This window comes from Fonsecaea pedrosoi, assembly GCF_000835455.1.
Source record: "Fonsecaea pedrosoi CBS 271.37 unplaced genomic scaffold supercont1.4, whole genome shotgun sequence".
Classification (NCBI taxonomy): domain Eukaryota; kingdom Fungi; phylum Ascomycota; class Eurotiomycetes; order Chaetothyriales; family Herpotrichiellaceae; genus Fonsecaea; species Fonsecaea pedrosoi.
The window spans coordinates 16,486-30,412 of NW_013550612.1; the positions used below are offsets into that span (position 1 = coordinate 16,486).

Here is a 13,927-nt window from a genome sequence, read left to right on the forward strand (position 1 = left end):
GCAAAGAGATCAGAGACAAAACCAGAAGCGAACGTAGTCCACGCAGGAGAATCAGTAGATCACCAAAGCGCAACAATCCTCGCTATTACCCCGAATCGCATCCACATCAAGACAAGGTACTAGAGCGATAAGGAATGCGTAGATCCTACATGCCCGAAAGGGACTATGTTCCAACATTGCCATACGGTCTACGAACTAACGGAGGAACCGAAGCCAAGGGAAAGGATTTTCTCGATTATCCTGTGCAAAAACCCGGAATGCCCTAGGAATCAGGTAGAGGGCTATGTTCATTCACATCAGGGGGGAAACCTAGAAACTCAATACATATACAAGATCGAAGAAAGTCAAGTAGAGCCGGAAATTAACATGACAGGCCGATTCAACCTAAACGAGTGGGAAGAAGATGACGAGCACCTAACTACGCTCCCAATGCTCGAATAGCTGCACGAAGAAGTAATTCGGATCGTATAAAGAGTACGAGACCTCGGAGCAGGAGGAACTAAGGAACAACGAGACGAGGTACTCCAAGAAATGGCCAGACTCATGACGAGAATTCTAGAAGAGAGACGAATCCTCAGAGAACGATACGAACGAGTAAGAATACTAGGACTAAACGACGACAGGGTCCTAGAGGTGTTTCGCATCTGCAGAGAACAAGGTGTCCCTATGCTACATATAGACGAGACTCTAGAAGGGGTATTAATCAGAGGCAACTTCGCCTACAACGAGGTAATAAGGTGCCCGTTAAGGAACATACCCCACTATTACGAACGACACCTGGACTATCTACAACCAGAAGCTCTAGGGATGTCAATTGAAGAAGCTAGAGAAGCACATCAAGCATCAGTAGAACGATGCAGGGACTAGAACTGTAAGGTATCCGACCCGCGGAACGGGAGGATGGACCACCTACACTAGCTAAAAAACTAGGGTAGGGACGGCCTAAGGAGCAGGCCGCCTAAGGAAGGACAGCTCCACCAAGGCGCGAGCGGAAGAGGGCCCGCAGAGAAAGCGCAGCAAGGGACCAACCAGAGGAACTATATGGAATGGCTATGGCGACTCACTCGCATTCAATCATTCTACATAGAACTCTAGGAGATCAGGAAGTACACATCCTTATCGACTTAGGATGTACCGGTAACATCGTCAGCCACCGGGTAGCTAATAAACTAAAGGAGTGGAAATACGAGAAGACCACGTCCTATAAACTATCAGGATTTACCGGAAAAGCACTATCTAACGTCACACACGAATTGAGAAGAATTCGATTATCGATCGACGAGTACCACGAAGAAATCAGCCTCGACGTCGCGGAGACGAAATACGATATTGTACTCGGAATGCCATAGTTAAAAAGGCATAACCCTATTATCGACTGGACGAAGGTCCAGGTACGGTTCGATAACTGTAACTATATAGAAAGACCTCAGGACCGAGAGGTAATGGCGGTACAACCCTTCGAGAGGAAGGAGGTTTAGGTACGACCTATAAAGATACTGGCCGAAGCATCCGTATGCCCGCCAGAGTACGAAGGACTTAAAGAAGTCTTCGAAAAGAAGGTAGGATTCGAGGCACTACCTGAATATAAGCCGTAGGACCATGAAATACGACTCTAGGAAGGGAAAAGACCTACGTTCGGACCACTTTATTCACTGTCCGAAGTAGAGTAATAGGCTTTACGTAAATACCTTAAGGATAATTTAGTAAAAGGCTACATTAGACCCTCAGAATCAGAAGTAGACTATCCGATCCTATTTATCCCTAAGAAGGACGGTAAAGAACTCCGATTGTGTATAGACTATCGGAAGTTAAACGACATTACCGTTAAAAATGTATACCCGCTACTACGGATTGATGAGCTATAGGATAGGCTTAAAGGCGCGAAGTACTTTACAACGATCGATGTGAGAGACGCGTATTACCGTATACGCATGAAAGAAGGCGAAGAGTGGAAAACAGCCTTTAGGACCCGCTATAGACTATACGAATACTGCGTGATGCCATTTAGGCTTACTAATGTACCAGCGACGTTCTAAGCGTTAATCAACAATGTCTTACGGAAATACTTAGACATCTTCTACGTCGCATACCTAGACGACATTCTAATCTACTCGAGGGATTATAAGTCGCATGTAGAATACGTTATAAAGGTACTGGAAGCACTAAAAGAATACCAACTGCCGGTTAAGCTAGAAAAGTGCCAGTTCCATAAACTAAGCGTGAAGTTTCTTAGTTACATTATCTCGCAAGACGGACTATAGATTGATCTAGATAAGATCAAGAGCGTGTTAGAATGGCTAGAACTAACGACGCTAAAGGAACTATAAGCGTTCCTCGGATTCGTAAATTACTCGAGGAAGTTCATCAGGAACTATTCGCGAATCGCAGCACCCTTAACGAATCTAATAAAGAAAGGAGTCGCGACCTTTACTTTAACAGACGACGCTCGGGAAGCAATATAGAGACTTAAAAAGGCGTTTACGGAGGCTCCGATCCTCACGATCTTCGACCCAGACCTCCAGACACTCCTTAAGACGGATGCATCAGACGGCGCGATCGCCGCGGTCCTGACATAGATAGGACTGGACAAGAAGATAAGGCCAGTAGCTTACTTCTCAAGAAAGATGACAGCACCAGAACTAAACTACGATATACATGATAAAGAACTACTTACTATCGTCGAAGCACTGAAACACTAGAGAGTATACCTCGAAGGACCGAAACATACGGTTAAGATATACTCAGACTACAAGAACCTACTATACTAGAATACGACCAAGGTTCTCAATCGGAGATAGGTAAGATGGGCGGAGACACTCGCCACTTACAATTTCCAGATTTACCATGTAAAAGGAAAGGAGAACGGCAGAGCGGACGCTCTAAGCCGACGAGCCGATTATATAGCAGACATCAAACCAACGCCCGCGTCACTACTACGACAAGAAGGAGAGTACCTCACGTACGCTCAACCTACTTACGTAGTAGGGGGGCCGTTATACAACACGAACAACGGGTACGATACAAAAATCTAGATAAAGGACACGATAGGACTGAAACAGCCCTGGAAAATACAAGAAAACAGGAAGGTGGTCATAGAACATTACTACAACGACCCACTTATGGGACACCCAGGGACAGACAAAATGATCGAACTGATCACTCGACATCACGAACCATAGAAAGGCATGAGAAAAGACATCCAAGAATTCACGTAGAACTGCGAAGTATATATACAGGACAAGCATAACAGACATAAACCATACGGATTACTGCAACCACTACAGGCGCCAGAAGGTGCGTAGACGTCAGTCACAATGGACTTTATCACGAAACTACTAAAGTCAAGAGAACCCCTCACGGGTGTGACTTACGATAGTATTCTAGTGATATACGATAGACTTACAAAGTTCTCCTACTTCAGGCCATACTTGGAAAGCTCGACGGCCGAAGACTTCGCATATGAATTCTTGAGAACCGTGTTCGTAAACTACGGCATGCTAAAAGAAATCATTACAGACCGAGATAAGCTCTTCACGTTAAAGTTCTAGAAGGAACTGATGAGGCTATTAGTTACGAAGCACAAACTATCCACATCATTCCACCCTCAGACAGACGGTCAAACAGAGAGAACGAACTAGACACTGGAACAATACCTACGGATGTACGTAGACTACGGACAAACGAATTAGGTTGCGATGCTACCGATCGCACAATTCTACTTCAATAACCATAGGTCAGCAACAGGATTAAGCCCATTCTACGCTAATTATGGATTCCACCCAAGACTAGAGGACAACACCCAAGAGAGCTCGAACCTAAGAGCACTAATAAAGGCTAAAACAATGAAAGAAATCCACGAAAGACTGCGAGAGACCCTGCAGTTCATCGCAAAAAGAATGGCAACATACGCAAATAAAAGAAGGGTCGAGGGACCGCCCCTAGAAGAGGGGGACCCCGTCTACCTTTTGCGAAAAAACATCAAGACAAAGCGACTAAGCACAAAACTGGATCATATCAAACTAGGACCGTTCAGAATCAAGGAAAAGATAGGGAAGGTCAACTACCGACTAGAGCTTCCTAAGAACATAAGAATTCATAATGTATTCCATGTTTCATTACTTAAACCAGCACTAAAGGACGCTAAACCAGTCAAATCACTACCTTTAGACGAAGGAGTTACAACGGAAGAGTACGACGTGGAAAGAGTGCTCAGGAGACGCGTCAGGCGTAGCACTCCCCAGTACCTAATTAAGTAGTTAGGATATGACGAGTCGGAAAATAGTTGGGAACCGGAGGCTCACCTTACGAAGGAAACTCTAAAGGAAGCTCAGAGGTAACACCCTAAGTGGTTTCACCAGACAGTATAGCTTCCCAATTAACCTACTCGACGCTCGGAGCGTCGGACTAAGCAAAGTTAGGCTCAGCCAGAGCCACCTCTTCGGAGTCAGGCAACTTATCGAAGACACCCAGCGCCTGCATCTCACGACGTAACATTCGACTCGAGACCTCCTCTAAGCGGGAGAGGTCGTCTTGTAGGGAACCGTCCTCCTCTTCTACATTAGCCAGCGCCAGCTAGGCGTCCGCCATCGCTTTACGTAAACGGGCAATTTCTTTTCGCTTCGCCCGTGACTTTACAACCAATTGTTTCTTTTATTCCCCCACTTTTCGGAATTCTTCCATCGAAAAGGTACCGTCACATTTTCGCTGTTTCCGGAGACATTCGGCACAAGAAGACGACTGCTCGCGGTCGTAGTAACAGACAACCCCGTAGTTAACGCACTCGGTGTAGGCCACCATTGCGATGTTCTCGGGATCGGTAGAGATGGAGTCGGCGAGTTCGATACGACGCTCACTTTGAGTTTTCACCGGTTTTGTGGAACGACGAGGTTTAACTATACGGAAGGACTGTATGGTTAGCCATGGCGAACAAAGAAGAAGGGAAGAAGACGAGAGACGATGGAGGGTGGGCGCGACCTACCTTAAGTACGTTGAGGACAACGAACAGGAAGGAGGGGAGATGGTGTTAGAAATGGCCTTCATATGACCTAGAGCGCGGGGCGCCCGGAGGCAGGTCTGCCGGGGCGGCAGCCTGACTACACAAGGCTAGGTCACGTACTGCACGTGACTACCCAAAGGAGAAATGTTCGATATGTTAGTATGATGGTATACTACCATATCAACATATCAACATACCATTCCCAGTTGCCTATTCGGGATATGCCTCATAAGTATATAGCTACGCTCATTCCCCTTTCATAGTTACACTCTCTCGTAGCCAACTCATGACATCTACTTCACTATACTATTCTGAAGTCACTCGACTATTCATACCTTGCGTACTCTCGACCCAGCTCATGTAATAAAGGAACTGTGACTGAGGAAGCCTAACTACGTTAGGCCATACAGGAAGCAGCTCTGACACTAGACTAGGCTACTTTAGTATTTAGTGTAGATAATGCTTAGCGGTATACGCTTCAACGCCTCGAGATAGGGTATTTTCAGACTTCGATATCTTAATAACGCGACTAGCTATAGAGATAGGGAGACCTACGTTAGATAGAGGAAGAAAAATAATATATAAATACCTATAATAAAAGAAAAATATCTAACGGAGAACGTTAACCTTAAGGGGTAGAAGAAGGATAGAGATAGTCCGCGATACTCTTAAACTTACGTAGGTATACGCGTAGATCTTCCTAGTTACTTTAAGGTCTATTCTTAAGGAATTCTAGATAAGTAGTTATTAAAATTAGTTATTCTTTATTATTATCTTCCTATTCTCGTAGTATTTCTCGTTAGATCTCCTTCTAGTCTTTCTAGCGATATTTAGGTAAGTTTCGAACGATATTAGTCGTAGTCGAATAGTAGAATCTAACTATACTCTTAATACGTTCTTCCTCTAGCTATTAATAATAAATTAATAGTTTTTCGAAATCTTCGAGGAATTAAGTTATATTCTTTCCCTTAAAGTAAGGATATCTAGAAGTTTCGCTACTTAATTAAGGTATCTATAATAAAATAAATCTAGTTATCTATAGCGCTATTCCGGACGACGCTAAAGTACTCTATACTAACTTCGAGTCCGTAAAGAGAGATAATTTATTATTATCTCTTATAGTATATCTTTCTCTCCTCTCTACCGTTATTTCTATAATATCTATAATCGTCTAAAGAACTAAAATAACTATAGTTTTTAACTAACTAAATAAACTAAAGATTTATACTAGGAGAATCTAGTAAAAGTTCTTAAGGACCTTAGAATACCGTTATAGACTTAATAGTAATATATATACCTCGCTTACGGCCTTTAATCTTAATATCCTTACTTACCTTACGTTATAGCCTTCCTAATTAACGTAAGGACTTCTAGAGGTATATCGTCTTAATCTAGTAGATCTATAAGTTATATATCGATCGCTCTTTTATACTTAAGCTTCTAAACTTTTTAACTAACGACTCTATCTCTTCTACTTCTATAGAAGTATTCTCTCTAGTTTATATCCTCTATTATTTTTATACCTTAAGCTTAGTCGCTTACTAGATTTCTAAGGAAAGGGTTCTTAACCCTTTTACTAGGAACGCCTCTATCTTCCGCGATTCTATCCCGAAATAACCCGTTAATTATATTTAAATTATAGAGGAAAAGGCTTTCTTAGTCTTTCCTTCTATAATTAATTATAATTTATTTTTAACGTTCTTTTAGAACGACTTTAGCTCGTATTAAATCCTACTTATATACCGATAGAACGCCTTAAGCTCCTCGAAATAACCTCTATCTATAGATTATTAGAGTTAAACGGACTTCTACTAGTTTTTTAGTTATTAACCTCAAATAGAATTATCTAATTACCGCCTTATCTAGAGAACTCTTCCGTAGAGTACTTCGCTATACTATATCGCTAACTTTACCGCTTTACGACGTAGTACCTTCTTAAGATATTATAATTCTCGTTATAATTCTTTCGATTTCGAGCTAAGAATAACTCTTAATAGAGGTACTAATATACGAGGATCGGTTAAGGTTTAGCGTATACGTATAATAACGTATAGAGGCCTATCTAGTAGGTTAGTAGTCGTAAGAGGTTCCTTAATTAGGATTTAGCCGCTAGTACGTTTAATCTTTAGAGTTAACGTCTAGGTTATACTATAAGGTATCGTAGGCGGTAGAAGAGATTAGATAGTAGTAGCGGTAGTAGTAAGAGAAATATAATATAATAAAGACTTAGTTATTATCGACGCCGCGTAGAATGATGATCCTCTCTACCTATCTTCTTCTTAAGTTCTCTTAGTAATACTTAACGGAAAACTCATATTAAGTCTTCTATATAGTCACGTGACTGTACTATCCTTCTTTCGACCTACCCAGCCCATTACAGTATATTAATATATTGTCCCCTTCCCTTTCTAGTAGTTACGTATAGTACGTAACCTAGCCTTATATTACTAGGCTACTACCCTAGTAGACCTACCTCTAGGCGCCCCGCGCTCCAGGTCGTATAAAGGTCGTTTCTAACACCTAGTAAGAGAGTGTACGGATTAAGGACAAGGCTAAGATTACGTAGATTACGTAACTTCTAAAAAGGGAAATATACGGTATATTAGTATACTAGACTAGACTATATTAGTATATTAATATACTATCTTTAGTTACCTATTCGGGGTAGACCTTATAAGTATATAGCTACGTTTATTACCCTTTTATAGTTTACACTCTCTTATAGCTAACTTATAATACCTACTTTACTATACTACTCTAAAGTTACTTAACATTTATACCTTAGGTACTCTCGACCTAGCTTATGTAATTAAGGAACTATGACTAAGTAAGCCTAACCTAGTTAGGCCTTACAGGAAGCAGCTCAGATACATTAATCCATTACATGATTAACGAAGGGGGTTCGTAGAGGCATTTATTTCCTCTTATATAGAACTACCCTCATAATGCTGCTGAGCTGACACTATTAGAGTAGTCAAAAATAACATACTCCTTTGTGATGAAGCAGTGTGACCTGCCCATATCAACAAACCGCCTTTCATCTTTAACCATAGCTTCATCAGCCTTCTGAGCTTCCTCTGTGGCCTGACTCTTGCCTGGGTCGTCGAACCACACTTCTGTGATCCCATCAAGTGGCGCCGCTAGCCCACGGCCTTTGCCTATGCTGGCATTAAGCTCAGGGGCGATCGTATGACTCTGTATATACTTGGCCATATTTGACACATCCGCAAATTGATTCACGAATGGCCCATGATCTTCTAGCCACGTCTTATGGCATGCTTCTTGACTGAGGTTGTCTCGCCTCGTCAACAGGTAGGTACACTTGATAGCCTGGCCTCCCAAGGGCTTCTTGTCGGTGTAGTCGAAGATGACATGTTCTTTCGTCATGAACACGCGGGACTTCTTGACATCGATAAATTTATCCTCGTCAGCCGATAACTCAGCAGCAGCGGCTTGTCCATCAGGTGTTGAAAGGCCTGCTTGGAAATCCTCGACACTATCCCACCACACTTCTGTGATCCCCGCAACTGGACCGAGCATATTGCGGGCGCTGCGTAGCGCCTCGTTGATCGGTGTCTCGATTAGATGGCTTTGCACGTATTTCTTGGCGCGAATTGCTTTCGCATGGCGACGAACTAACGGTCCATGTTTGTTCAGCCAGTAATCGTAGAAGGCTTTCTCTGGCATATCTGGACGTCTCTCAATAACATAGACGAGCTTGATCATATTGAAGGCTCTGCGATGGTAAAATGCGTTATGCAAGCTTATAGTATCGATGTGTATATGACTCAATAGTTAATGATGCAGTCTTGACAGCTCTCTATTTACCCTCTACTTTGATATATGCGGAATGAAGTAGAAGCCTCGGTTACCCTCCCCACTTCCTACTAGTACCTCATGACATTCCATACAGAGACTGATACATAGATCCGAGGAATAGACTATAAAGGGCGGGTTAAGCCTCATGGTTAGCGAGGACGGCGTCGGTTAAAACGACTCGTAAGAGAGGTGTAGGATGACGAGGTCCATTAGATCAAATTAGTAATTGCTTCCTGCTGATTGTTGCAAGATTCCCCGACAATGCCCAAAGCACGATCGAACTTCGACGCCAGTCGACTTCTGGATAATGATTGCGACATTATGGATGAGTACAACACTGTCGTGGACGGTACCTTAGACATGAGGAGAAAGTTTTCTTTCATCGTGAGCTAGCATAATCCTTTTAGGAGGGCAAGCTCAGCCTGGCAGCCCATTCCTGATGACGGTGACTTTCAGGCTGCTTTCTCTTCATGCCGATGGATTAAATGAAGAAATCGAGGCTACTCTCATTATAGCACGGCTGAGCCAGCAGCCCAGCTATGAGCCGCTGCCGTATAACTGGGAGTCACCGTAGGGGCCATTGCGCCAAGCCACTCGAGCAAGCAGTTGGAGTGTTGCACTTGATCTCAAATCTCCCCCAAGCGTCGGTCGACCCAGGCTTATGTTATCACACCACATGTACCGGAGGCACCCAGGAGGCTTCCAGGCCTCGGCGCTGCGCCTTGTCCCGAGGTTGCCGGAATTATGCAGTGTCGTGTCTTGTGTACCCGGTACTCTGTACAAACTACCTCGCATACTCCCGACCAGCGCCCCTTAGTCCCCGCAACCCGGCGATTCTTTAGGCACTCTGGGGTGGCCCCCAGGCTTACTAGACTTCGTGCGCTTCATGCTCATAACATGCACCACGCTACAGTAGCATGCACCATTAATGCACGGTATTGTAAAGCGTTTAGAGTCCCCGTCAAATGGACCCTGCCTTATTTTGGCTCTGACTGACTCCCAATAAGAACGCCTAATGTCTGAAAGTTAAGAATGGTTGGTTTGGTGGTTCGTAAGTGAGGGGTGCGCCAAGGGGCCCTGAAGTCTGGGGCAAAGGACCCCCAAATCATCAATTGACACCAATCTCTACGTTACACTTCCACACCTAGTATTGTGAGCATTGCAGAAGATAACGATAAAGTCAATGCTGACGAAGCACGCAGTCTACCCTTCCGCAGATAGAAGACATAATGGACAGAGCGCAGATGCCAGTCCCGGCCTCAGAAGCCATGCCTAGGACAAGACGTTCTCTTGCCTGTAACTTTTGCAGGGTCAAAAAAGTTCGATGTAGGCAGCCGAGATCCCGATATCGATTGCTTCTGACAGCTTCCAGGTGATGGAGGCAATCCATGCGTGTATTGCCGAGACCGCAATGTAGCCTGCACTTGGCCTTCAGCACGGCGAGTGAGGCCAAAAGACAGACAAAAGGAGCAGGAGAGATCAGCCGAGCTCCTGACGAGACTCGAAGCCTTACTACAGGCAAACAGCAATAATACAGAGAATACCAAAATCCTCGAGACTGCAGACGAGCAAGGTAAATCTTCAAGTTCAGGCCTCCGACCTCAGCACGAATTCGAGATGACTGCGGCACAGCATAGGACCGCTTTTGCCAGCGATATCACCTTGGAGCGTGCCTCGCGAGCTTCTTTGGAGACATACACGACTGCACCTTCTGACACTTTGATCACGTCCACCACAGAAATGGCACTGGGCCGGGATGCCATGGGAGCTCCTGATGCGCCACCAGAAATCCGTCCCTCTCAACAGCAAACCCCCATATCGACCTCAAGAATCACTCCAATGCCTGACCCGCACGTGTTCGGCATCGTCGATAAGTCGACAAACAGTTCACCTGGCTGGTCACGGAGCGAAGCCATCAAATCGCCGCGCTATGACGATGGGAGGGTCAGGGTTGATGGTCAGGAGGAGCGTAGTATTGACAAACAGGAGAGAAGCAGTATCTATTCTGCCGAATCGGTAGGTGCTTCCACGCTACTGTCACATCCGCCCGACGAGGCTAATCTTGCATCAGTCATACTACGAGTACCATGGTAAGTCCGTCATTCTGATGTCTCTCACACTAGCTGCTCAACGCTGTCAGGTCCGAGGTCCTTTCTGTCGATATGTTCAAAGCCGGGCATCCAATGGGTCACGGATCGATGCGGATGCTCGGGATTCCAGGAATCTGCGATTACCTTCACACGGGAAATAATGCGACCGCTCAAGATGGAAAAGAGGATGTCTCCCGTTCGTGCCCCCGAGCCGAGCGCAAATGACGCCTGCGTGTATGCGAGATGTGAGACTTTCATCTTCGTCTTGCATCGGAGAATGCTGATCCTCGCGACACTAGGTTTCTTCGAAGCAGCGCCGGCAGCCAGATTCGGGGTTGTGCAGCAGTCGTGGTTTGAGTCGAGACTGCGTGCCCATCTTAATGGCCTCGATACCAGCGAAGATCCTGCCTGGTACGCATTGAGGAATATCATCTACGCCACGGGATCACGCTTGCACCTTGCCAAAACTGCAACATTCCAGGAGGCATCTCAAACATCGTGGGAATTTTTCGAAAATGCACTATCCATGCATACGGAGATCTTATACTTTCGAAGCTCTCTCATCGGCGTGCAGGCTCTTTCGCTCATGGTAAGCAAGGCAAATCTCCGCCACCTCCGCCAAAGACACATCCACTGACAGAGGGAGGCTTATTTTGTGGACGAGCTGGGCAGCCCAGCGCTGGAGTACATGCTATGCTCCAACGCTCTACGGCTAGCTTGCTCGAAGGGCCTACATCGGCAGGCCGTGGCTTCTTGGGGGTTGACAGATCAAGAAGCATGCCATCGAGACTGGATATTCTGGGCCATATATTGCCTGGAAAAGAGTATCGCCTCACGTTCAGGTCGGCCGTCTGTGAGTGGCCGGAGATTTCACATAAATTAATCTTCTAACTGAGTGTGCCTAGATCACGGATGACAACGATATCAGTTGCCCGATCCCAGTCTGTGGGCCCATTGGAAGCTCCGTGGACGTGGTGTATTGTAACATGCTCATTCGCCTCTCTCAGCTATCGTCACTGGTGAATAAGCAGCTGTCCAGCGTTCAAGCTTTCCAACTGAAGCCTGGCGAGACGATCAAAACTGTTGTTGCCTTGGATCAACAGCTCAGAGCACTCAAAGACTCGATGGCATACGTTTTTCGTGTCGCTGCCCCAATCAATCCAGCTACATTGCCGTCGAGTATCAAGCTGAACCAGGCGCTCCACTTACAATTCATGTACTACAACCTGCTGTCCGAAATTCACAATGCTTTGACGTACCCCTGGTCTCAAACGATGCTCAGGCCACAAGACAACTTCGAGGATCGAAAGCAAGTCGAGGCCTCGCGCTCCATTGTGGCCGAAGCTGCTCGTGCGCTAATCCTAGCAACTAAATGGGTCCATCTGGATGCCAATTGTCCGATACTGTAAGTAAATGGTTTTCATCAATTCTGAGTGGTCCTTTTCCATGATGGATACTGAAGATTGTCTAGGCTCGCTTTCTCAGCTCCTATCCAGGCCGTCATCGACCTCTTTATTCATATCTTACAAGCTCCCGAGAGCCCGACTGTCCAATCTGATCTCTCATTACTGGACATCGGAGCAGGCCATTTTGCCCGAGTGGAATTTGCTACAAATTCCGAAATATCCACGTCATTTGTCAAGCAACTTGCCTCGTTTGCCCGTGTGGCCGTCAAGCATGCAAAAGGTGCGGTCCAAAATAGTGGTGGCCCAAGTGCTACTCGGGGCTCTGTAGGCGTTGAGAATATCTCAAAGGAGATCGACATGATGTGCAATCAGAATCACCTACAACATGGTGACATGACTCAAGAGGTAGGGGGAACGTCGCTACGCCCAGTGATGCACGGTACTGACCTCTTCAAATTAGGCTCCTGATTTCGAGCTCTCTGATTTCCAGCCAGAAAGTCTTAGCATGCTACTTCCGGGCCTTGACCTAGATACGGAGACGAACGATTTCTTTAATTGGGAGCTATAAAAGTGGACGAGTCGTGGCCACATGCGCGGGACAAGGTTCCTAGGATACGGATCGATATCGCCCGTGCCCTGGGGTTCTACCACAACTCAATTGCGCCCTCATTTCTTCAGCGCGAGGCTATCGTTGACAGCGATCCCCGAAGAGAAGTCGGCCAGCTTTGTCGCCATGTCCACTGGAAACGAGTAATGCTCGTGGATATATTGCCAGCCATTGCTTGTCTTTTGCATCAAACTTGTAATGCGAAAGTGCAGATCAAAATCGTTGCCGTCCTCTGCCTTGCCCCAATATCTTTCGAGCGCAGTCGCGTACGCGAAAGTCTCGCTCACGGCGACGATCTCCAAATCCTTGAACGCAACGTGCGCATCTTTGAGATACAATGTGACCTTCTCATAGTGGGCGCGAAAGTCCGGCCGGTTCGTGCATCCCATGAGATCAAAGATCATCATGTCGTCGAGCTCCCAGAATCGCTTGCCGCCGTGTGGATCTTCCAAGCACTCGTAATTGCAAAAGCGCGAAAAGACTTTGTAATGTTGAAGCACCTCCTCCTCGACATGCTTCAAATCGGGATTATGATACTGTATGTCTCGTTAGCACGTGGCAGAGCGCAGCGTGGCTGTCTGTTCCAACCTTAGACGGTCCTCCTGGGAGGTGGCCATGGAGTTCATCGGTGGTGGTCAAGGTCGTCTGCAAAAGACTTCAGTGACTATCCATGCAAAGCCACTCAATGTGACGAAAATTCTCATCTGCAGCGGCTACATACTTCATCTTTCCATACCGACATGGTTGCTGGGCACTTGATAATATGTGCGAGTTACTGATCTACTCGAAAAGAACCTCACAGACAGACAACGTGTAGATATTATGACTACCGGACAACCTGTCTATATTTCACCTCCCGCAAGCCGGATACCTCTTTCTCCGGGCATGACAACTTCGGGTCCAGTCTTCCCCGTCTCGGATCTTTGTGCAACTTCCGGGAATATTAGTTTACACCCTGTTGGAATTACGTGGCTCGGTCTTGGAGCTTGATATCCTGTCAAGCCATCGC

General features: G+C 45.7%; 3 protein-coding genes across 3 annotated transcripts; 1 reads left to right on the plus strand and 2 right to left on the minus strand.

The window, feature by feature from the left end:
* Positions 1 to 7,936: 7,936 nt before the first annotated feature.
* On the minus strand, positions 7,937 to 8,722 carry Z517_05763 (uncharacterized protein; the record flags this gene model as incomplete). Its single annotated transcript, XM_013427505.1, has 1 exon — positions 7,937 to 8,722. One exon carries the CDS (start codon positions 8,720 to 8,722, stop codon positions 7,937 to 7,939), a length of 786 nt encoding a protein of 261 aa, XP_013282959.1.
* A 1,710-nt stretch (positions 8,723 to 10,432) lies between these two features.
* On the plus strand, positions 10,433 to 12,879 carry Z517_05764 (uncharacterized protein; the record flags this gene model as incomplete). The annotated part of the gene is made up of 8 exons (XM_013427506.1): positions 10,433 to 10,831; positions 10,887 to 10,905; positions 10,956 to 11,150; positions 11,205 to 11,494; positions 11,552 to 11,758; positions 11,811 to 12,310; positions 12,377 to 12,716; positions 12,772 to 12,879. The coding sequence occupies 8 exons, from the start codon at positions 10,433 to 10,435 to the stop codon at positions 12,877 to 12,879; spliced, it is 2,058 nt and encodes a 685-aa protein (XP_013282960.1).
* A 98-nt stretch (positions 12,880 to 12,977) lies between these two features.
* On the minus strand, positions 12,978 to 13,660 carry Z517_05765 (uncharacterized protein; the record flags this gene model as incomplete). The annotated part of the gene is made up of 3 exons (XM_013427507.1): positions 12,978 to 13,454; positions 13,507 to 13,563; positions 13,640 to 13,660. 3 exons carry the CDS (start codon positions 13,658 to 13,660, stop codon positions 12,978 to 12,980), a joined length of 555 nt encoding a protein of 184 aa, XP_013282961.1.
* Between the last annotated feature and the right edge of the window lie 267 nt (positions 13,661 to 13,927).